A 25,148-nucleotide genomic window follows, 5' to 3' on the forward strand; every position below is an offset into this window, starting at 1 on the left:
TTTTTTATATCTGATTTTTCTCTCCATATTTTAATATTTTCCACTTATCTTTTACAAATAGTTCACACCTGGATCCAGATAAGGTCTACAGATTACATTTGATTGATATATTTGTCTCACTAACATCACCTTCATTCTACCCTCTAATTTCAGTTTGCCATTTATTTGTGGATAATACTAGATAATTCTTTAGAATTTCTCATATTCTGGACTTGTCTAATTGTGTCTGATGTTGGCAAATATACTTCTCTGTCTCTTGTAATTTCCTAAATCCAGTGATTTGGTTGCTTCCTACTGATGCTGTGTATTTCTCTTGCCTCATGTTAAGGGGACACGTAATCAGGCTGTCTCTCTCACAGTGACGTCAAGATTGATTAGTGCATTGAGGCATTGACTCTTTTTTTCCTCTGGTACTGGGGATTGAACCTAGGCCCACTATCATTGAGCTCCCTCCCAGTCCTTTTTTATTATTTTGAGTCAGGATCTTGCTAAATTAAGGAGGCTGGACTCAAATTTATAATCCTCCTGCCTCAGCCTCTGAAGTAATTAGAATTACAGGTGTGTGCCACTGTGTCCAGCCCTCATTGACTTTTTTTTTTTTTTGGTACTAGGGTCTGAACTTAGGGGCACTCGACCACTGAGCCATGTCCCCAGCCCTGTTTTGTATTTTATTTAGAGAGAGGGTCTCACTGAGTTGCTTAGCGCCTCACTTTGCTGAGGCTGCTTTGAACTTGCAATCTCCCTGTCTCAGCCTCCCGAGGTGCTGGGATTACAGGTGTGTGCAACAGCGCATGGCCTTCATTGAGTTTTTAACCTAAGACTTTTTTTGATGCCTAATTGGTGATTTTATATCCTGTATTCCTTAGGAATTATTGACTGGTAATCTAATTTTGTCATTTCTTCTGCATCGAATTAGCTAGACTCTAAAGAAAAACTTCCTGAAATACTGTTCATACATGAAATCCAGAATAAGTGCTTAATTCTTTACTTCTTTTTATTAGTTTTCAAAATAAAAAGTTGGTGTCCTGGTAGCCTCCATAGGTGGCCCATGAGATTAATTTTGTGTTTTGGTTGTATGGGTGCCAGGTTAATGGAATTTCATATAATTGATGTGTTTTCATCTCTTGAAGTTGTTATAGTTTGATACTCATATCGTAATATCTTTGACCAGTGGCAGTTCATTCAGGTTGGTGCCCAAATAAATAAATCACGTTACTTGATCTTTGATTGGTTTTTACTCTCTCACACAATAAGATATCTCAGGTTTATCTTGCATGTATTCTACCCTAGATCTGGAATCAGCTGCTAAGTCAGGGAGTCTTGTAATTAAGGGTGGTCAGTAATTAATGGTGATTACAGATGACAAATTGGGCATACGATTCTGTTTTTGTAAATAGGATGGTTTAAAATAGTTGTTTGCTCCTTCGAGAAGACTATATTGGGTCTTCCCTTAATTTCCTGTTCCAATATTTGTAGATTTTTATATTATAGTCCTTTTGAGACTTAGGCTATAATTATAGTAATATTTATACTTTATTGTGTATTTAGTTTATAACTGATGCTTTAATGAACTTTTGAAATTGTTTATTTTTCCCCTTGTACACTCTTACATATATATTTTTTAGTCCTAACATACAGATGAGGATATGGTGAATCATGGAGCTTAAATAACTGACTCAGTGACCCAGATCTAAAACTGTGTGACTACCTCTTTAATTATATATTATATGTCTGCTAGGGGCAATAGATGTAGAGAAATACAGTTCTTAGATTTCAGAAAATTTTACTCTGATTTGAGCATATACTTTTTTGGGGAAAAAAATGAAATTAGAGAATAAATTTGGGTATTGTTAATGCACAAACATCAGATGTGACTGGTGACTATATTCAAAAGGCTAAAACCACTCATGAAGCAATTAGGATGGGAGTAATTCACCAGTCTCAGAAATGCTACTTTAAGGAGTAGTTAGACATGTAGTTATGGTAATTAGATGGAAAGCTTAACTTAAAATAAATTGGGCATACAATTGTGTTTTTGTCAAATAACAGAACATACTTGGAAGAAACATTTTCTTGAGTGGTATCTGTGACCTTGATCTTTCTTCTTATTCTTCATAATGTTGCTCAGTGTTTGTCATCTTATTGGTTTCCTATATCTGCTGGAATTTACCATTAGCTGTTGACTCTTAAAGATGTATTTCCTTAAGACTTAGTAATGGTACTTGTGAATAAGATTTGACCTCGATTAGCTCTGCCATCTCTCTCTCTTTTTTTTTTTTTAAAGAAAGAGAGAGAGAGGGAATTTCAATATTTATCTTTCAGTTTTTGGTGGACACAACATCTTTGTATGTGGTACTGAGGATCGAACCCGGGCTGCACGCATGCCAGGCAAGCGTACTACCGCTTGAGCCACATCCCCAGCCCTGTTCTGCCATCTCTTGATTTAACCATATTTATTTATTTGCTCTATTTAAGGGAAAATATTAAAACAAATATTTAAAGCTGGATAAGAACCATGAGTTCAAATAAGAACAGATTACTGACTTGACATGAAAAATTTTCATTCTGGCCATATCACTTTATTGAATCTTCCTTGCATATGCTTTTATCTGGTTATTAAGCTGGCCAAAGTGAACAAAAGTATTATTAACTTTTTTTGTAATGATAATGAAAATGTCTGTTTACTTTGTCCTAGTTTTAACATTACTGTTATAAATTACCACAAATTTAGTGGTTTAAAATAGCACATTTTTTTAATGTTACAATTCCGTAGTTTAGCAGTCTGACCCACGTCTTAGTTGGGTAAGGTATTGGCAGGTCTACATATTTTTTTCTGGACACTGTAGGGGAGAATATATTTCCTTGTTTTTCTGGCTTTTGGAGGCTACCCACATTCCATGACTGATGACTTCCTTCCTTCATCTTCAAAGCCAGTACCATTGCATCACTCTTTCCCATCTTTCATAATCACATGTACTCTAACACTAGACTCCACTCTGGGAAAAGCTGTTGACTTTTAGAGAATCATGTAATTAAGTAGGGCCTACCTGATTAACCTGGGATAATTTCTGCATTTCAGAGTCCTTAATCTAAGGCACATCTTTAATATTCTTTTTGGGGGGGGGCTTTATTCTGCCCAGCATATACTTAAAACTTATTTGTGAATTCATCAGAGATTAAACATTTTTTTCTTGTCCTATTTCACCATATCTTTCAGAGACCAAAATCCCTTGTTTAACTGGAGATCATTAGCCCTTTGCAGAAACTTGTAGCACGTTATTTAATGTTATTTATTTGTCTATAAGGCAGAATGCCTGTCCACTTTAGTTCTTGAATCTGTGTGTCAGGCAAAATACAACTGATAAATTATAATTATTTTCAGAAGATATATAAGTGGTGGCAAATTTTGCATTACTACTAAGGAAGTACTTTGAAAGAGCTGATTTTAGAATGAAATCTGTTTTTGTCTTTCTGGTATTGTGAGAGAAAAAAACAGGTTAAAAGTAGAGTTTATCTTCTTAACTGTGGCCTAGTTTGGGCTTTTCTACTTTGTTCTATTTCAGTCAATTATAGTCCCAAATTTATGGAATTACATAATGACAGCGGAGGTTTTTGTGGTCTTTGAGGGGGATGTGAGGAAAAGTTTCAGAATTTCCATCTTTTCATCTGTAAAAGTTTTAAGTTATTTGGTTTTCTTTGAATTGAATACATTTTTGTATAATCATTGTTATAACATTAGAATGATGGGCCCATTTGGCTAGAGAAGCCAGGAATGGGGCCTCTGATGTCTGAAGAGTTGAGGGGCCTTGCCATTATTTTTGTTTTTACTTTTTCTCTTTTGCTGCTTGTGCCAAATGGCAGCCCCAATTATATGAAACTTTCTAACAACTTTGGAACATAAAACCTGAAGAGAGACTCATCTTTTTGGCCAGAGGAATCAGAAAGAAGGGCTCCTGAGAGCCACAGCATGTAGGGGAAACTGGAGAGAAGAGAGCTGGAGAAAGAGGTTCTTATAACTGTTTGTGAACTGACATTACTCCCAGGCTCACCAGGAAGCTGTGTATGCTTGGAACAGACCCAAAGAAGCATAGCCAAAGCTTCCAGAACTGAACTATGATATAAACCAATGAACAAGACCTAGATTTACCTCTGAGTGGCTCATGTGCCAGGTAAAATATTGATTGTAAATATAATGTGGAAAGTTAGGTATGAATATTTTAATCCCTGCAGGAGCCACTAAAATTGATTAAGCTAGTAGATAAGGCAAAGTGAAATACCAAATATTTAGATAATCCTACAGAAAATAGAAAAGGGGGAGATAGGAACAGAACACAGAGGGAACAAGAAGAAATCTAATAATAGGCCTAAAACCAACCATAATCCTAAAATACGAATGATCTGATCATACCAATTAAAAGGCAGATTGTTTGAGAACAAGAACTAACTATATGCCATCTATAAGAAGTCCATTTTAAATTATTGCAGTACAGATTAGAAGGATAGAAAGAGATACAATGCTAACATTAATCAAAAGAAAGCTGGAGTTGTATTATTAATCTGAAATATGCATCAGAAAAAGTAAATTTCTAATAAAGAGGAAGCTATATAACAATAAAAACTTCATCTTCCAAAAAAGCTGTAACAATCCTGTATGTATGTGTCTAACCTAAAATTCATCATTCACTGAAGTAGGTCATTTTTTGAGTCATAAAACAAATTTTAAAGCCTTTCAAAGAATTAAAATCATGTATAATGGTTTTTTTGTACCAAAACAGAATTAAACTAAGAAGGAATAGTAGAAATATCTTGTAAATACACAATAATATGGGGAAGTTGAAGAACATACTTTTAATTAACCCATAAGTCAAAGAGAAAACCCAAGAAAATTTGTCTTGGGTCAAATGAAAATGAAGATACAGCCTTGGGTAGAATTCAGGTAAAGGTATACCATATCCAGATTTGTGAGATGCATGCAACTGACAGAGTTCATAGAGGGAAACATAGCCTCAGATACAAAAAAAAAAAAAAAAAAAGGTTTCACATCTTTGGTTAAGAGTCCATCTTAAACTGAAGGAACAAAATAAGCAGAAGGAAAGAAGTATTAAAAATAATGAAATAGAAAATGGAAAGCTAGTAGAGAATCAGTGAAACCTTGAAATGATCTGTAAAATTGATAAACCACTAGCTATACTAAGAAAAAGTTGAGCTTAAAACCAGTATTAGTGGGGCACAGGTGGCACACAACTTACTACTTATAATCCCAGCTACTTGGGAAGGCGAGGCAGGAGGGACACAAAAGTTTAAGGCCAGCCTGGACAACTTCTCAAGTCCCTATCTAAAAATTATTAAAAAATAAAAAAGAAAGAAAAAGAAAAAAGGACTGGGGATGAGAGCTCTTTCCTAGCATACATGATGCCTTGGGTTTGATCCCTAGAACCGAAAACCAAACAAAACTAATATAAGGTAGCCGGGTGTGTTGGCACACGCCTGTAATCCCAATGGCTAGGGAAGCTGAGACAGGAGAATCTCAAGTTCAAAACCAGCATCAGCAATGGCAAGGCGCTAAGCAACTCAGTGAGACCCTGTCTCTAAATAAAATACAAAATAGGGCTGAGAATGTGGCTCAGTGGTTGAGTGCCCCTGAGTTCAATTCCTGGTACCAAAAAAACAAAAACAAAACAAAACAAAACACCACCAACTAATATTAGGAGTGAAACATGGAGTCTTTGCAGGTATTAAAATAATAATAAGAAATAACTATGAACAATTCTATACCCAGAAGTTTAGGAACTTAGATGGAATTACTATGAACAATTCTACACCGAGAAGTTTAGAAACTTAGATGAAATAGAGCCATTTTAAAAAGACAAAGTACCAAAACTTACCAAGAAACACAATCTGAATAGTCATATAACTGTTTTTAAAATATAGGACTATATATACTATTTAAATTTCAGCTGAGTTCATTACCCACAAGGAACACTCCAACTAACCTAGATTTCACCAGGGAATTCTAATAAATATTTAAAGAAGTTGGACCTGTTGTGAATATTAGGAAATACCCAACACATTTTGTGAGGACAGCATTATCCTTGTTGCCAACTGAGAGAAAGATAGTTCAAGAGAGGAAATATACAAACTGGTGTCCCTTGTGAGCTTAAATATAGAAATTCTCAACTAAACTTTAGCATTTTGATTCCAGCAATATATGTGCATATTTATGTATTTATATATATTTACATCTAAGGAGAAATCTGTCATGATCAAGTGGGGTTGTCCTGGAAATGCAAAGCTGGACTAATATTTGGAAATCAATAAATATATTTTGCTATATCAATAATCCAAAGAAGAAAAATCCATGACCATTTCAATAAATGCAGAAAATTTATTTGGTCAATCTTATCCTCCCATATATATTAAAAGTCCATACAATATCTACAAAAATTTATAGCTACTATACTTAATGGTGAAAGACAGAATGCTAAACCTTAACTTGGCGAGATGACGTTAAACCTAGGTTGTCCACTCTCACTGAATTCATTCAGCACTGCACTGGAATGTCCTAACTGCTGTTAGGCTAAATAAATTAGTCCATGAAACAAGTAAATTTGTCTATGCACAGATGATGGTTATCTACATAACAAATCCCATGGAATCTCTACTCCTTTACCCCAAACAGCCCAGCATTAATAAGTGAGATCAACAAGGTTGGAGATATAAGACCATTATGGAGATATCAAATGTATTTCTTTATGTTAGCAATTAATAATATCATGATAATTTAAAAAATCAGAATAGTTATAACCTAATATTTGAAGGATCTACATGCTTAAAACTATAAAATACTATTGAGTATATCAACAGCAGTGAGTAAACCTGTATAAATGGAAAAATACTGTATTCACAAATCATGAGACTTATTTTAAGGTAATCAGTTCTCCAGAATTAATCTGCAGTGTCAGTGTAATCCTAGTCAAAATCTCAGCATGTTTTGTGGACATCTATGAATTACTTTCAAAATGTATGAAAACACTGAGGAGTTAGAATGGCCAAAAGTACTCTTAGTAAAGGAAAGAACAAGTTTGGAAGACTCAGTACTGGATTTCAAGCCACAGGAAATCATCAGTACAGTGTGATATGGTAAACAAATAGACTGGGAGAACAGAGAATCTATATTGGTTAGTTGATGTGTTCTCTTTTTTTTTTTCCTCCCTGCTAGAGGGGAAGGGTATTTTAATGGATAAACTAAGTTTAGTTTTTGCATAAGTGGTACTGAAATAATCAGATACTCGAATGCAAAAGACAACAAAAACCTCAATTCCTACTAATTATAGATAGATTACCGAAGAATGGACCTTAGACCTAACTGAATACACAACTATAAAAGTTTTAGAGGAAAACATAGGAGACAATCTTGCTGTTTTGTATAAGGCCAAAAAAAGTGATTAGGTATAAAAGTATAACTCATAAAAGGGAGAAATAATACATTTTGAGGAAGTCTGGTGACTTTCTTTGCAGAAGACACCATTAAGAGAATTCCAGTGGTTAAGTGCCCTGGAGTTCAATCCTCCATGCCAAAAAAGAATACACATACTTGACAAAGAATTAATATCCAGAAAATATAAAGATCTCTTCATATTCAACAAGAAGAAAACCTTTATGTGTTAATGTAGGAAAAAGATTTAAGCAGCCTTGTTCACCAGGAAGTTATAAACGTGAATAAAATGCTCAACATGATTAGTCACTAGGGAACTATAAGACCCCAATGAGGAAGCGCTATACATTTATTAGAATAACATAAATCTGAATAAATAAAAACTTGTCTTTATCAAATGCTGACAAGCATGCAGAACAGCATTTCTGGTGGGAATGCAGAATTGTAAGGCCACTCTGGAAATCAACTATAGTTTTGTTGATAAAAATTAAATATGTGTTGGGTGGGGGTTTGGCTTAGTGGTTGAATGCTTGCATAGCATATGGAGGACCTTGAGTTTGGTCCTCAGGACCTCAAGTAAGTAAACAACATTGAGTAGTATTTACCTTACATCATTCCTATTCTGAAACATTTATTCAAAAGAAATGTTAGTGCAGAAACAATTGCCTCAAAATGAAAGCAGTTCACATATCCTTCAGCTAGTGAATGGATAAACTGGTACATTCATACAATGGAATGCTACTCAGCAATACATAGAAGTGATACTGATAGTTACAACCAAGTGCATGACTCTCAAATCCAGTATGGCAGAAGCCAGACTAAAAGATTTCATTTTTGTGACATTTGGGAAAAGCAGATCTTTAGGAGTAGATAACAGATTAATGTTTTTCCAGGGACTAATGATGTGAGGAGTCTTACTCATAAATTTAAGACTTGATCTTTTAAAGAGGGTTTTCCTTGAATGCCCTTTTTTATATTTGGTAGTGTGAGGTGAAAGAAATATTACCTTTCTAAGTTCTGATTCTGAGATGACATACAAATGATACAAACCTGACGTTTTCCATTTTTATCCTTTAGGTGTGGAAGTGCCATCAAAAGACTCTTTGCCAAAGAAAAGGCCAATTTATGAAGATAAAAAGAAGAAAAAAACACCACAGCAACTAGAAAATAAAGAAGGTTTGTATATAAAATAGTGGCTGATTGAGAAACTATTTTGCCTGTTTCTTATAACTTTTAAAATAAAATGCCGCCTTAAATCAACAAATCAGAAAGTTTTTGATGGTGGTGCCTAGAATTAAACCTAGGGCTTCACACATTTTAAGCATATGCTCTACCACTGAACCACATCCCCAGCCCCAAGAAATGCTTTCCCATATATTGTTTCTTCTCATTGTCCTCACTCTTAGCTGATCCAAATGAAAGGCTAATGGGAAAAGTTCTTTAGTTTGAAAAATATGAGACTTACTTAAGAATATTGTTACCTGAAAAGCAAAAATATCAGTTTTTTTCCCAACTTAGCTTTATTCCATGAACAGAAGGAGTAGTTTCCTTTATAATATTTGCCTGATTACTGAAGAAATAGATTCTTACTATGCAGTTTTATCAGTAGTTAACTATGTTAATAGAAATTATATGCTATAAAAATGTTGAATTGATTTCTGTCACCTTTTCAGTGTCTGAACCATTGGAAATAAGTGCTGCCGTAGAAGTTTTGGAACAAGAAATACCAGAAAAAGAAGAGACAGCACCTCGTATTGAACCAGGCCAGTAACATTAGCCTGTTAGTTAATTAATTTCTTTTAAATAGTGCTATGTGTCATAAGTTTATTAAGTTGTTTTAGACCACATAAAAATCTGGCTAGGTGACCCCCCCACCCTTTTTTTGAATAGTTCTTTTCTGTAAACTATTTTTTATTTTCATTTTGAGAAAGTATCCAAGTGGGACTTGAATCTGTTTTCTTTTCAGTAGTGTCATTAACATATTTTGGGGAGATGCTAGAAGGATTTGGATTTTCTGTTTTTAATTCTTGGGTTTGATATCTCAAGGCCCTGAAGTTCCTTTACTTAATGCTTCCCAAAGCAGATTGTAAGCATTTTTAATTAGAATGTTTTTTTTAAAAATTGGCATTTAAAAACTTTCTCAGGGGTCACTTCTATTTACTACATAAATAAAAGCAGTTAAGTTTCTCTTTTTCACTTGTGTTGAAGGGTTCGGGAAAATCTCTGGCCTCCTTTTTTTTCCCACCCATTTTAAATGAATCATTGTTCCAGCTTATTAGATTAATGAGAGCACCAGCGGCTAGCCAAATGGAAGTTTTGTATGGAAGAGAATTTCCAAAGTTTAAAGATAGGATAAGAGTGGGAAAAATAAAGAGAATGTAAAGCCTGAAACATGATGGTAGATGATGAAATTGGCATAATCCTTTCCTTCCCTTTACTCTAAGTAAATAAGGCCATTTTGCCTGGATCCAACTGCAGCTTAGCATTAATATGGTGAATTAGAGAAAATAAGTTGATATGACCTATTGTAGCACCATAAAAAATTGTTAATTCAGAGCAGTGTTTTGGGTACTTGTTTTTGAGTCTCATTTTCTCCTAAAGGTGGCTTATCCAGACTTGTTTATAAATAATAATTACTACAGGAAAGGGTATGCCCAACCTTTGTCTTTTTTCTTTTAATTATTTTCCTTTCTTTGTATTTTTGTTAATTTTTTTTATACTGGTGATTGAACCCAGGACCTTGTTCGTGCTAGGGAAGTGCTCTATCACTGAGGTATACTCCTGCCCATCTTCATTTAATAAGTTTTTCCCTGGTTAGAATCTCAGTGAAAAAAGAGTTGTGATTGTTAAATTATTAAATTCTTTAATATTCAGATAATCAAATTTTAGCTTTCTCCCTATTTTGGTGTTATAAGCATAGTACTCGTTTTTTTTTTTTTTTGAGCTGGCATGGTGATGGTAATTTTATAGCTTCAACTTTGATATTTAAGTAGTTTCTGCATGTTTTTGTAAAGGTTAGAGCAAAATAAGTAAATTCTATGACTGAAGTATGAGTTGAAAGTACAAAAAGTAAATGTGAAATTTTATCCTGAAGAACTGTGAGTGTATTCACATACTCCTTCCAATATTTAAAGGAACATTTCAGTATTTGTATTTCTAATATTTTAATTACTTCAAATATGAAATCTGGATTAAGTTTAACATGGTATGTTGTAAGTATAGAAGGAAATGTAGTGCATTTATTAATAGTGAATTATAACATCCTAATTATGGTTCCAAAGATTGTAACAAAACTGCATACATACTTTTTGTGTAAAGCATTTCTTTTAAGTGTCAACATAATTTTCCACTTTTTTCTATAGGAAGTCTTATATTTCTAAATGTGTCTAAAATGAAAAATTTTTTTACTTACAGAAGAGGAGGAGGAAACTGAGGATGGTGGATTGGATGATTGGGAAGCTATGGCCAGTGATGAGGAGAGAGAAAAAGGTGAATAACTCATAAGCACACATTGATAAATTCCATCGTTATTAGAGATCTGTATATTTAAATAAAAATCTGTCTCCTGGTTAAGAAAGACAGGTGAACATTCCTGGGGATGAGGACCAGTATTATTCTCCATTGCTGTGGTTCCTAAATCCAAGTAAATGGGTTTTCAGAAAGTCATGTATAAGATAGCTCTTCAGGGTTTAGAATACATTTTTTTTTCCCTGAATGATGATGTCATAAATAAGGTTGTTATTTATGTAGCCTACAGAAAGCCCTAAAGTGCAATGAGAAGTCGGCTAAGTATAGCTCCTAATCACTATGAATAAGAATTACACAGGGTTTTTTTTTTCTTTTTGTTTTTATCAATACTTTTTCTTTGTCACTAAAATCTCCACTTCCTTTGGGTTTAATTTATTATTATTTTTCTGTCTTCTTGAGAATAATGTTTGGCTCTTTGATTTTTAAAATTTTTTTCCCAGTCTCCCTTACCCACCCAATCCTTGTTTAAAGCCATAAGTTTTCTTTAAGCATGGCTTTCATCAAATTCCACAAGTTCTGATATTTTCTAATTTACATTTACAAATAATGTATTTACTCACTTTTATAAATTAAGAAATTCAGTAATCAGAGAAGATAACTGTCTTTTGAAATACGTAGTATTGATTTAGAGCCCAGCATATGATCAGTTATTATGTTTTATATGTGTTAGAAGGCATTCTGTAGTACTTGGATGCCTTGATTTCTATTATTAGCTCAAGTTTGCTGATCTTTTTAGTCTTTTCTGGTTTTGATTTTTTTTTTTTCTGTTGTGTTTTTACTCTTACTGGGACCATCACATAAAACATAAAGGAATTCCCACCACTATTGTGGATTTTCTGTTTCTCCCTAAGTTGTGTTAATTTTGTGCTTTATATATTTTGATGCAAAGTTATTAGGTGAACACAATCTTAGATCTTTCTGATGCACTGAGACTTTTGTATAATATTGAAATATATATTTCCTTTTTCAGGTAGTGCCTTTGCCTTAGAAGTCTGTTCATAGCTACACCAGCTTTGATGTATAGGATCATTTTCTATCTTTATTACTCTTTCTATATTCTTAAAAAGCATTGTCTCAGTGTATGCTGCTGTAACAAAATAGCACAGATGGGGTGATTAAAGTTTTGGAATAGGCGAGTCCAAGATCAAGTTACTGACATTGTCCGGTGACAGTTGTTCTCTACTTCCAAGATGGTATGTTGTTGCTGCGTCCTTCAAAGGGGAGGAAAACTGTTCTTACATGGTAGAAGGGTTGAAGGGCCTGAGGATTGAACTGCTTTTTTTTTTTTTTAAAGAGAGAGTGAGAGAGAGGAGAGAGAGAGAGAGAATTTTTAATATTTATTTTTTAGTTCTCGGCGGACACAACATCTTTGTTGGTATGTGGTGCTGAGGATCGAACCCGGGCCGCACGCATGCCAGGCCAGCGCGCTACCGCTTGAGCCACATCCCCAGCCCCGATTGAACTGCTTCTGAAGCTTCTTTTAAAGAACATTGACCCATTCGTTATAACCTAATTCTCAAAAGGTGCCACCTCTTTAATACTGCCACAATGAATATTGTGTTTCAACATGAATCTTGGAAAGGACATCACATTCAGACCATAGCAAGCTTAGATTTGTCAATAACTGTATTTTACCTAGGGTATATTAACATTTTTTTTTTATCTTTTTTTTTATTGGTTGTTCAAAACATTACAGAGCTCTTGACATATCATATTTCATACATTAGATTCAAGTGGGTTATGAACTCCCATTTTTACCCCAAATACAGATTGCAGAATCACATCGGTTACACATCCACATTTTTACATAATGCCATATTAGTAACTGTTGTATTCTGCTACCTTTCCTATCCTCTACTATCCCCCCTCCCCTCCCCTCCCATCTTCTCTCTCTACCCCATCTACTGTAATTAATTTCCCTCCTTGTTTATTATCCCATTCCCCTCACAACCTCTTATATGTAATTTTGTATAACAGTGAGGGTCTCTCTCCATTTCCATGCAATTTCCCTTTTCTCTCCCTTTCCCTCCCACCTCATGTCTCTGTTTAATGTTAATCTTTTCTTCTTGCTCTTCCTCCCTGCTCTGTTCTTAGTTGCTCTCATTATATCAAAGAAGACATTTGGTATTTGTTTTTTAGGGATTGGCTAGCTTTACTAATCATAATCTGCTCTAGTGCCATCCATTTCCCTGCAAATTCCATGATTTTGTCATTTTTTAGTGCAGAGTAATACTCCGTGGTGTATAAATGCCACATTTTTTTTATCCATTCATCTATTGCAGGGCATCTGGGTTGGTTCCACAGTCTAGCTATTGTGAATTGTGCTGCTATGAACATCAATGTAGCAGTATCCCTGTAGTACGCTCTTTTAAGGTCTTCAGGGAATAAGTCCGAGAAGGGCAATAGCTGGGTCAAATGGTGGTTCCATTCCCAGCTTTCCCAGGAATCTCCATACTTCTTTCCAAATTGGCCGCACCAGTTTGCAGTCCCACCAGCAATGTACAAGAGTACTCTTTTCCACACATCCTTGCCAGCACTTGTTGTTGTTTGACTTCATAGTGGCTGCCAATCTTACTGGAGTGAGATGGTATCTTAGGGTGATTTTGATTTGCATTTCCCTGACTGCTAGAGATGGTGAGCATTTTTTCATGTACTTGTTGATTGATAGTATGTCCTCCTCTGTGAAGTGTTTGTTCAGGTCCTTGGCCCATTTGTTGATTGGGTTATTTGTTATCTTATTGTCTAATTTTTTGAGTTCTTTGTATACTCTGGATATTAGGGCTCTATCTGAAGTGTGAGGAGTAAAAATTTGTTCCCATGATGTAGGCTCCCTATTTACCTCTCTTATTGTTTCTCTTGCTGAGAAAAAACTTTTCAGTTTAAGAAAGTGCCATTTGTTGATTCTTGTTATTAACTCTTGTGCTATGGGTGTCCTATTAAGGAATTTGGAGCCCGACCCCACAATATGTAGATCGGAGCCAACTTTTTCTTCTATCAGACGCAGAGTCTCTGATTTGATATCTAGCTCCTGATCCACTTTGAGTTAACTTTTGTGCATGGCGAGAGGAGGGGATTCAGTTTCATTTTGTTGCAAATGGATTTCCCGTTTTCCCAACACCATTTGTTGAAGATGCTATCCTTCCTCCATTGCATGCTTTTAGCTCCTTTATCAAATATAAGATAGTTGTAGCTTTGTGGATTAGTCTCTGTGTCCTCTATTCTATACCATTGGTCCACCCGCCTGTTTTGGTACCAGTACCATGCTGTTTTTGTTACTATTGCTCTGTAATATAGTTTGAAATCTGGAATCGCTATACCGCCTGATTCACACTTCCTGCTTAGAATTGCTTTTGCTATTCTGGGTCTTTTATTTTTCCATATGAATTTCATGATTGCTTTATCTATTTCTACAAGAAATGCCATTGGGATTTTGATTGGCATTGCATTAAACCTATAGAGAACTTTTGGTAATAGCGCCATTTTGATGATGTTAGTTCTGCCTATCCATGAACAGGGTATATTTTTTCATCTTCTAAGATCTTCTTCTATTTCTCTCTTTAGGGTTCTGTAGTTTTCATTGTGTAAGTCTTTCACCTCTTTTGTTAGGTTGATTCCCAAGTATTTTATTTTATTTTATTTTTTTGAGGATATTGTGAATGGAGTGTTTTTCCTCATTTCCGTTTCAGAAGTTTTGTCGCTGATATACAGAAATGCCTTTGATTTATGCGTGTTGATTTTATATCCTGCCACTTTGCTGAATTCATTTATTAGTTCTAGTAGTTTTTTTGTAGTCCCTTTGGGTCTTCTAGGTATAGAATCATGTCATCTGCAAATAGAGATAATTTAAGTTCTTCTTTTCCTATTTTTATGCCTTTAATTTCTTTCGTCTGTCTAATTGCTCTGGCCAGTGTTTCGAGAACTATGTTGAACAGAAGTGGTGAGAGAGGGCATCCCTGTCTTGTTCCAGATTTTAGAGGGAATGCCTTCAATTTTTCTCCATTCAGAATGATGCTAGCCTGAGGCTTAGCATAGATAGCTTTTACAATGTCGAGGTAAGTTCCTGTTATCCCTAGTTTTTCTAATGTTTTGAACATAAAGGGATGCTGTACTTTGTCGAATGCTTTTTCTGCGTCTATCGAGATGATCATATGGTTCTTATCTTTAAGTCTATTGATGTGGTGAATAACATTTATTGATTTCCGTATATTGAACCATCCTTGCATCCCAGGAATGAATCCTACTTGATCATGGTGCACAATTTTTTTGATGTGCCTTTGTGTCCGATTCGCCAGAATTTTATTGAGGATTTTTGCATCTAGGTTCATCAGAGATATTGGTCTGTAGTTTTCTTTCTTTGAGGTGTCTTTGTCTGGTTTCGGAATCAGGGTGATGTTGGCCTCATAGAATGAATTTGGCAGAGCTTCCTCTTTTTCTGTTTCCTGAAATAACTTGAAAAGTACTGGTATTAATTCTTCTTCAAAGGTTTTGTAAAACTCTGCTGTATACCCATCCAGTCCTGGGCTTTTCTTGGTTGGTAGTCTTTTGATTGCTTCTTTTGTTTCATCCATTGATATTGGTCTGTTTAAATTGTGTGTATCCTCCTGACTCAGTCTGTGCAAATCATATGACCTAAGAAATTTGTCGATGTCTTCACTATCTTCTATTTTATTGGAATATAGGTTTTCAAAATAATTTCTAATTGTCTTCTGTATTTCTGTAGCATCTGTTGTGATATTGCCTTTTTCATCTTGTATGTTAGTAATTTGAGTTCTCTCTCTTCTTCTCTTCGTTAGCACAGCTAAGGGTCTGTCGATCTTATTTAAATTTTTTTTGAAGAACCAACTTTTAGTTTTGTTAATTTTTTCGATAGTTTCTTTTGTTTCAGTTTCGTTGATTTCCGCTCTGATTTTAATTATTTCTTGCCTTCTGCTACATTTGCTGTTGTTTTGCTCTTCCTTTTCTAGGGCTTTGAGATGAAGTGTGAGCTCATTTATTTGTTGGTTTTTCCTTTTTTTGAGGAATGACCTCCAGGCGATGAATTTCCTTCTTAAAACTGCTTTCATTGTGTCCCATAGATTCCGATATGTTGTGTCTGTATTTTCATTTATCTCTAAGAATTTTTTGATTTCCTCCTTTATGTCTTCTGTAACCCATTGATCATTCAGTAACGTATTGTTCATTTTCCATGTGATGTAGGATTTTTCCTTCCTTCTTTTATCATTGATTTCCAGTTTCATTCCATTATGATCAGATAAAATGCATGGTATTATCTCCACCCCTTTATATTTACTGAGGGTTGCCCTATGGCATAATATATGGTCTATTTTTGAGAAGGATCCATGTGCTGCTGAGAAAAAAGTATATCCACTTGATGATGGTTGATATATTCTATATATGTCAGTTAAGTCTAGGTTATTGATTGTGATATTGAGTTCTATAGTTTCTTTATTCAACTTTTGTTTGGAGGATCTGTCCAATGGTGAGAGAGGTGTGTTGAAGTCACCCATGATTATTGTGTTGTGGTCTATTTGATTCTTGAACTTGAGGAGAGTTTGTTTTATGAACGTCGCAGCACCATTATTTGGTGCATAAATATTGATAATTGTTATGTCTTGTTGGTGAATGGTTCCTTTTAACAGTATATAATGTCCTTCCTTATCCCTTTTGATTAACTTAGTCTTGAAGTTGATTTTATTCAATATGAGGATGGCCACCCCTGCTTGCTTACGAAGACCGTGTGCGTGGTATATTTTTTTCCAACCTTTCACCTTGAGCCTGTGTATGTCTTTTCCAATCAGATGTGTCTCCTGGAGGCAACATATTGTTGGAAATGTTTTTTTAATCCATGTTACCAGCCTATGTCGCTTTATTGGAGAGTTTAAGCCATTAATGTTTATGGAGTTACTATTGATATATGGTTTGTACTTCCAGCCATGTTTGATTATTTATCTTTTTTTTTAATTTAGTTTGTTTCTCCATGATTAGCTTTCCCCCCACCCTCTGTCATTACCGAGGCACTTCCCACTGATGGTTTTGGTTGTTGTTTTTCATTTCTTCCTTGTGTAGTGTTTTGCTCAAGACGCTTTGCAATGCTGGTTTTCTGGCTGCAAATTCTTTTAGCTTTTGTTTATCATGAAAGATTTTTATTTCGTTGTCGTACCTGAAGCTTAATTTTGCTGGATACAGAATTCTTGGTTGGCATCCATTGTCTTTCAGTGTTTGAAATACGTTTTTCCAGGATCTTCTCGCTTTCAGGGTCTGGGATGAAAAATTTGTTGTAAACCTTATTGGTTTACCCCTGAATGTAATCTGCCTCCTTTCTCTTGTAGTTTTTAATATTTTCTCTTTGTATATTGGATATCTTCATAACAATGTGTCTTGGCGTTGGTCTACTGTGATTTTGTGTGCTCGGAGTCCTGTATGCATCTACAATTTGTATATCTGTTTCCTTTTTTATTTCTGGAAAGTTTTCTGTAATTATTTCATTCAGCAGGTTACTCATTCCCTTGGTTTGAATCTCTGTACCTTCCTCTATCCCGATGACTCGTAAGTTTGGTCTTTTATGTTATCCCATATCTCTTGGATGTTTTTCTCGTGATTTTTTACCATCCTATCTGAGTTGGCTAGACTCTTTTCAAGGTGATATATTTTGTCTTCATTATCTGATGTTCTGGCTTCTACTTGCTCCACTCTTAGTGATACTCTCAATTGAGTTTTTAATTTGGTTTATCGTTTCCTTCATTTCTAGAATTATTGTTTGATTTTTTTTAATCTCTATCTCCTGATAAAGATGCTTAACTTCTTCTTTTATCTGTTTATGTAATTCATTTTCAATGTGTTCTTTCACTGTTTGGATTTGCTGTCTCATATACTCTTTAAGGTTCCTTTCCATCTGTGTAAGATATTCCTTGAGTTCTTTATATGACCATTTTTCTGATGACTCTAGGTCCTCCTGAATATTTAGGCTGCCCTTCATTGTTTGTACTCCTTTTCTTCCTTGCTTTTTTATGCTGCTCATGTTACTTCTTGTTCTGTTTGATTGCTGAGTTACTGTTTAGTCTTATAAATTTATTTGATGCTTGGGAGGAAAGATATTAGAAGGGACGGGAAGAAGTCACTAGAGAGAATGAGAGTAGGCAGGTAGAATTCAAGGAATGGGGAATAAGAAAATTGAAAAGAAATGAAAAGACAAAAGAAAAAAATAGAAAATAAAGAAAGAAAGAAGAAAGAAAATTTAAAACAAAAAAATGATAATAAAAAAATGGAAATTAAAGGTTTTTAAAAAAATAATAATAAAATAAAAAAATTAAAATTGAAAACATTTTGAAAAAGTTAAAGAACAACAACAAAAAAAATGAAAATGAAAGAAAAAAAAATAAATGCAGTCATAGAGCTCGATTAACCTCTCTTCCAGTAGGTGGAGCTGTACCCACTGGGCCGAGCTTCTCTTCTCAATAGGTGGCTAGCAGTCACTGTGCATCAGCTCTTCCTCCCAGATTGTGCGGGTCTCCAATCCTGAGTGTCTAGAGCCTTCTCTTGTGTTTCCTCAAGCCAGGCCCCGCTCACCTGTGACGCTCACCACAATACTGGCTACACGCCAGGTCTGGTGCTCCTGGGAGCCCTGTTTTCATGAACGTCTAGGCATACTCTCCCTGTTTGCCTCCCTCAGACCCTACGTTTGTAGAGCTTGGGGCTGAGAACCCCCAGCGAATTTGCTTGCCCTCCGGTAGCCACTCCCCTGGTAGCTGGTGCAATGGACCTCAGTTGTCAGCACTGGTGGGAGCGGTAGCCGGGAGTTCCCCGCCACTCCTGATTCCCTCGGTCTGGCTATCGCACTCATGGGAGAACTGGGAGGGGCCCTTAAGGTTTCCCTGCTGTGTGGAGAGGGATGTCTAGGGGATTAGACACCTGTAGCCGCTGGTTTCAATGAAGTTATCTCCTCCGCCCGTGATGTCAGTTCTCTGCCATGGTGGTATCCCATGCAAATGGTGACCGTTTGTTCTCTTTGCCGGGTGACCAATGCAACGGGTGGGTACTGACTGTCTCTCCCAAGCTCCCTTTCAATCCTGTTGCCACTGCCTATGAAGGCTCGGTTGGCTTTTACCTCTGTAAGTTCAGGAGGGCCGACCAGTTATTTCAGCGGGATGGTTAGTGCTGAGTCACGAGAAGCAGGCAAACCGGAGCTTGAATGCAGCCGATCCGGTCTCGGTGTGTTCCGAGAGGCCCAGACTGTTCGCCCCAGATCCACGTCAGCTCAGCATTGCCTAGTGATCCTGAGCAAACAGCATTTAGACAGTTTACGTCTCCCTATGCCCGCGCAGCTGAAGGGGTCAGAGACTTTACCTCTCCGCCCCCGTCGCCATGTTGGATCCCTTCGTATATTAACATTTGATGTATTGATGAAACATTGCTTTTAAGTTTTTCACTTTACTAAGTCCTTTATTCTGTTCCACCACACCCTTCCTTTCTAGCCATCTTTTAGATAATTGTATTTTTTGAATTCCATTTTATTTCCCTTTTATGACCTCGGAAGTTACATATTTTACTAATTCTTTTAGTTGGTTGCTCTAAAAGGTTTTTAATGTGCATTTTTTGAATAACCAAGGCTAATGTTATCCGCTTTCCCCAACAATGAAGGATTTTCGAGTACATAAACATTTTCCTAACTCTCAGTTTATATATCATTGCTCTCATTTCTTTTCATTCTGTATTTTTTTCTGTATTAGCTTATTACTCTTATTTATACTTTCAATATTTAAGTTTACCCACATTCTTAACATTTTGTTTTGCTTCATTTCTTCCTGCATCTTTGACCTTCGATTTGGGATCGTTTCTTCTTTTCTGAGGAAGCCTTTTCAGAATTCCTTTTTGTATAGATCTGCTGTTCAGGCATTCCATGTTTTTTTCCTAAAAATATCTTTATTTCATTATCATGGAAAACTTACTGAGTGAGGAATTCTTGGTTGAAACTTTTAACACTTTGAAATTATCATTCCTTTGCCTTAGCTTCATTGTTTCTTTGAGAAACCAGATATTAGCCTAAGTTTTTATTTATTCTGCTTATATGGCTTTATGAATGTGTGGTTTTGTTTTTGTTAGTGTTATGGTGTAAGTCATCATTTCCCATAGGGTTATAAGTGTGTCTGATAGATCTTCCTATATTGGTGTTTCCTTTCATCTTTTCTGTAGCTTCTACCTGTTGACTCTCATAATTCATTCTGGATTGTTTTTTCTGTCTTCTAGGTGATTAATTTTCCTTAGCTGTTTCTACCCTGTTGTTAAGCCCATCTCATTTGAGTTCTGAATTTTATTTCTTGGTATTCCAGTTTCAGATTTTACATTTTGGCTATTTTTGTATATTGTCTATTTACCTTCTTAAATTTTTAACTGTTTGTTGCTCCCTGAATGTTAGAAGCATAATCATTTAAAAATTCTTGCTTTTATAACTTAAAGTATACCCTTTGGGTATCTTATATGCTGATTTTCCTTACGTAATTTTTTTCCTCATGTGGCTTGATACTTTTAAGTATCAAGAATTGAGGTATTTGTTTTCACCTTTTCATTCTTTTTCTTCCCACTTTTGCACGATCATTAGGATTGTACTCTATAACTAAAGGCCTTGAGCAGCAGAACTTGTGTTAGATAGTTCACTTATAAAACTGTAGGAATAATTTAAAGTCAAGAATGATCTCTGTTCTTTAGAGCCAGTTGTTTATGTACAGGTTGAATATTCTTTATCTGAAATACTTGAGATCAGAGATCTTGGATTTTGGATATTTACATTTTAAAATACTTGTGTGTATATATATATAAAATGTGATATCTTTAGGATGGGACCGAAGTCTACATGAAATGTATTGTATTTTACATATGCCTGCTGTACATAGCCTAAAAGTTATTTTATACAATATTTCAAATACGTTTGTGCATGAAATAAGGTTTATTGATATGGAATTCTCCACCTATGGTGTCATGTTGTGCTCAAAAAGTTTTGGATTTTGGAACATTACAGACTCCATATTTTCAGATTAGGAATATTCAACCTGTTTTTCACTGGGAGTAAGTATGAACTAGCAGTATGGAATCGTGTTGTTATAAATTTAGAATTCAAACAATCTACAGGTGATCTGCCAATAATGAAAAGTCTTATTTCTTATTCATCCTTAGGATGTAACTCTTCACAATGTCACCCCACAGTAAGGGTAAAACCCAATGTCTGCCCACTCCATTCACCATCCCCCTTTCCCCACCAGTCCTGGGTAGGTCTGGACTCCCGGTGGCTGGCACTATAGCACTGAGACAGCTAATGACCCCCTGGGTAAGGATTACATGTTTCTCATCTCCTATGTTTATTTTCCCTTGGCTCCTGACTTAGAGCTTTTTTTTATTAACTTCAGAAGGATTTCTACCTTAAGTTTTTTACTGTTAAATGACTCTCTTCATTGTAATATAGAGATATGTACTTGCATTTATGAGGCATGAAAACACAATGTTAATGTCTTAATTAATGTATTTCAGTATGATTTTCCCTTACCCTAACATCTCCATTGTCTTGATACAAACTTATAATGTCAACTTTAATTTATTTTAAAATTTATTTGCTTTTCTGAAAGAAGGAAACACGGTTCATATAGAAGTGAAAGAAAACCCTGAAGAGGAGGAGGAAGAGGAAGAAGAGGAAGAAGAAGAAGAGGAGAGTGAAGAGGAAGAAGAGGAAGAAGGAGAAAGTGAAGGCAGTGAAGGTGATGAGGAAGAGGAAAAGATGTCAGATGAGAAAGATTCAGGGAAAACATTAGATAAAAAGCCAAGTAAAGAAATGAGCTCAGACTCTGAATATGACTCTGATGATGATCGAACTAAAGAAGAAAGGGCTTATGACAAAGCAAAACGGAGAATTGAGGTATTTGTTTTCCTCTTTTCATTCCTTTTCTTCCCACTTTTGCATGATCATTAGGATTGTACTCTATAACTAAAGGCCTTGAGCAGCAGCACTTGTAAAAATATTTTTCTTAACTCTTCTCCAATTTTTGTAGTGTTGAGACATCACAGATCTGCAACACCAGTCTAACCCAGGGACCCTATCTCCCTCTCTTACCTGAATCAGAACCGTGGCTGCTTCATTATTTTGTTGTTTTTTTCTCCAAATTTCAGTGTGCTCTTTGATGGTTTATAGGTATGTGAAAGTATTCTGAGCATATGCTGCCTAGTTATGAACATCAGTTAAGTGTTTGCCTCACTTATTTAGATTAGATAATCTGATATCAGCACTTTAGTTGTTTAAATCTGGTAAATGGAGCTTCTATTTAGTAAAATGCATACACCTGATATACTTTTTATATTTTTCCTACTCAAGGTTGTAGACTTTAAGAGAAAGTTTGCTTTAATTCTGTCAACTTAGTGTAAATAATACATTAAAAATGATTTTAGTTGGCTTGAAGAGACTGAACTGTTAGAAAGCCAAAAATATTTTGATTTTCCTTAACTTTTCATGTATAACTTATTTATAATTTTTCATTTTCATGTTTACATATCATCATTTGTTTTTTCCTTCTCTAAATTCTAGAAAAAATTGTCTGAATTCCTAAAGGATTGAGTGAGTCTGTTGTTCCAAATTAGGATTTGTACCTCAGCAATATTAATGTTTGGGCTAGATAATTCTTTGGAGACTGTCTTTATTGGAGGATATTGGGCAATATCCCTAGCCATGTGGTCTTTTGTGTGGCTTCTTTTGCTTAGCCTCTTTTTAAGGTTCACTTATGTCATACCATATGCCATTATTTTGTTCTCTTTGTTGTCAAGTAGTGTTTTATCATATAAATATATAGGTTGAGCATTACTAATCTGAAAATATAAAATACTACAAAATCTAAAACTTTTGAGCACTGACATAATGCCACTGTGGAAAATTCCACACTTGACCTCAAACAACAGGCAGGTTACAATCAAAGTACAGACACACTAACAATATTGTATTAAATTACCTTCAGGCTATGGAGATAAGATATATATGAAATACAAATGAATTTCATTTTAATATTTAATCTTCCTTGCATGTAGTTTGCCTCTGCCTTATTTAGATCTTTTAAACTCTTCCAGCTGTGTTTTTTAGTTTTGAAAGTACAAGATTTGTATTTTTTGTTGAATTTATTAGTTAGCTTTTTATTCCTTTTGATTCTATTGTGAATGTCAAAAAATTTCCCATTAATACTATAAATAAGTGATAGATTGATTTTGTATTCAGTTTTGCTAAAAAAACATTTTTTATTCTAATAGCTCTTCATGGATTCCTTAGAAATTCCTATAATCGGGTCAGGGCATCTGTCAAAACAGTTTTTACTTGTTTCTTTCCACTCTAATTGCTTCTTGTTTCTCTTTCCTGATTTTCCTGGATAGAGTAAGTACTACAGTGTTGAATAGACATCATAAGAGCATACGTACTTGCCTTGCTCTCAAATTGACAGGGGGGAACATTCAAAGTTTCATCATTAATTATGATGTTAGCTGTAGGTTTTTTTACATAGATCAATTTGAGAAAATTTCCTTGTGTTCCTGCTTTTTATCCCCATGGGTGACATTTTTGTATTAGTACATGGTGATAGCACCAGTTGATATTGAAATCTTAAGCCATTGTTGCATTCTTGGGATAAATCCCACTTGATCATGGCATGTAATCTTTTTGTATGTTTTTGGATTTAGTTTGGTAATATTTTGTTGAGTATTTGGGGATGTGTGTCTATGAGGAATATTGATCGATAGCTTTCTTACGATGTGTTTGTATGGCTTTGATAATATTAGCATTATAGAATTGTTTGGGAAGTTTTCCTACCTCTACTTCAAGTTTATGAGGGATTGTTTTATTTCCTTTTTTAAATGTTTGGTAGAATTTACGAACTTTTTTTAATGGGAATATTTTTAGATTTCTAAGTTCTTGTTATGTAGGGCCATTCATATTTTCTGTTTCATCTGGAGTCGTTCTCTAATTCCTAATCATGTATTTCATCTAAATTGTCTTAATCTGTGAGCATAAACTTGTTGATAGTATTCTTTTACAATTCTTCAGGTTTCCATAATGTCAGTGAGTGTGCCTTCTCTTTTGCTTCTGCTTTTATTGCTCTGTCTTCTTTTTTTCTTGATCTATCTAGCTAAAGATGTTCTCAAAGACCCAATCTAAGATTTTATTTAATTTTTTTCTTATTTTCTCTTCAGTTAATTTTTATTCTATTTGTTTTCTCCTTTTGGTTGAGTTCAGGTTTAGTTTCTTCCTCTTTTGCTAACTTTTTATGGTGACAGCTTATATTATTATATTATTGATTCATTTCCTTGTAAGTATTGCTTTATCTGTATCCCATAAAATTTGGTAAGTTGTGTATTTCCTAATTTTTCTTAATTTCTTTTTTGACCTGTGTGTTATTTAAAAGTGTTTCAATTTCAAATATTTATGGATTGCCCAATTTCCTTCTGTTGTTAATTCTGAATTTTGATATTTATTGTCTTTTTTTTTTTTTTCCCCTTCAATGCTGGGGATTGAACCCAGGGCCTCCTCACATGCTCAGCAAGTGGTGTACCACTAACATACATCTCCAGTCCTCTGTCAGTTTAACAATGAAAACTTGTTTTATTCACTTTTTAGATTATTTGTGTGCTTGAAGAAGAATTTATATTCCGTCTCTGGACCCAACATTTGGTTAGGTCACGTTGGTTGTTGTTGATGGTCAGATTGTTTGTGGACTTCCTCATTTTCTGTTGTTTTTCTATTTGCTATTGAAGTTCTCAAATTTTTTTGTGGAATCTTATTTTTATTAGTCTTGTCAATTTTTTCTTCATTTATTTTGAAGGTAAATACATACTTGTTTGTTCTTCTTTATATCTTCCTGAGGATATAAATGTTTCTCTCATCTCTCACAACATTATCTTGCCAATGCCTACCTTGGCCATCTTGTTCCATAGACCTCTCTGTTAAATTTCTAGCTGAAGTTCCAGGTTGTCACTTGCCCTAGTGGGATGGAGAGCTTAGTCTGGTTTGTGATTTATCTTCTCCTCTAATTGTTGAGATCTCTGCTGTTTGTGGCCATGCCCTAAGGTATGGAACACCACACCCCTCTGCCCTGTACCATGTCTCCCTATGGAGCTGTAGGAGTGGGAAGAAGAACAGAGTAGCTCAGACTAAAATGCCATGGGATGCCAG

General features: G+C 35.0%; 1 protein-coding gene across 2 annotated transcripts in view; it reads left to right on the forward strand.

Moving 5' to 3' along the window:
* EIF5B (eukaryotic translation initiation factor 5B) overlaps nt 1-25,148 on the forward strand; it is a 63,657-nt gene that overhangs the window by 19,914 nt on the left and 18,595 nt on the right. Inside the window, exons 7-10 of one of the 2 annotated variants that reach the window (XM_081265003.1) lie at nt 8,513-8,611; nt 9,109-9,198; nt 10,850-10,924; nt 21,577-21,863. In XM_081265003.1, the coding sequence (XP_081121129.1) occupies nt 8,513-8,611; nt 9,109-9,198; nt 10,850-10,924; nt 21,577-21,863 (551 nt within the window). The remainder of the gene's footprint in view (nt 1-8,512; nt 8,612-9,108; nt 9,199-10,849; nt 10,925-21,576; nt 21,864-25,148) is intronic. The other variant, XM_081265004.1, reaches the window with a different exon arrangement.

The sequence above is a fragment of the Spermophilus citellus genome (genome assembly GCF_964194105.1).
Source record: "Spermophilus citellus genome assembly, chromosome: 13".
In the NCBI taxonomy this organism is placed as follows: domain Eukaryota; kingdom Metazoa; phylum Chordata; class Mammalia; order Rodentia; family Sciuridae; genus Spermophilus; species Spermophilus citellus.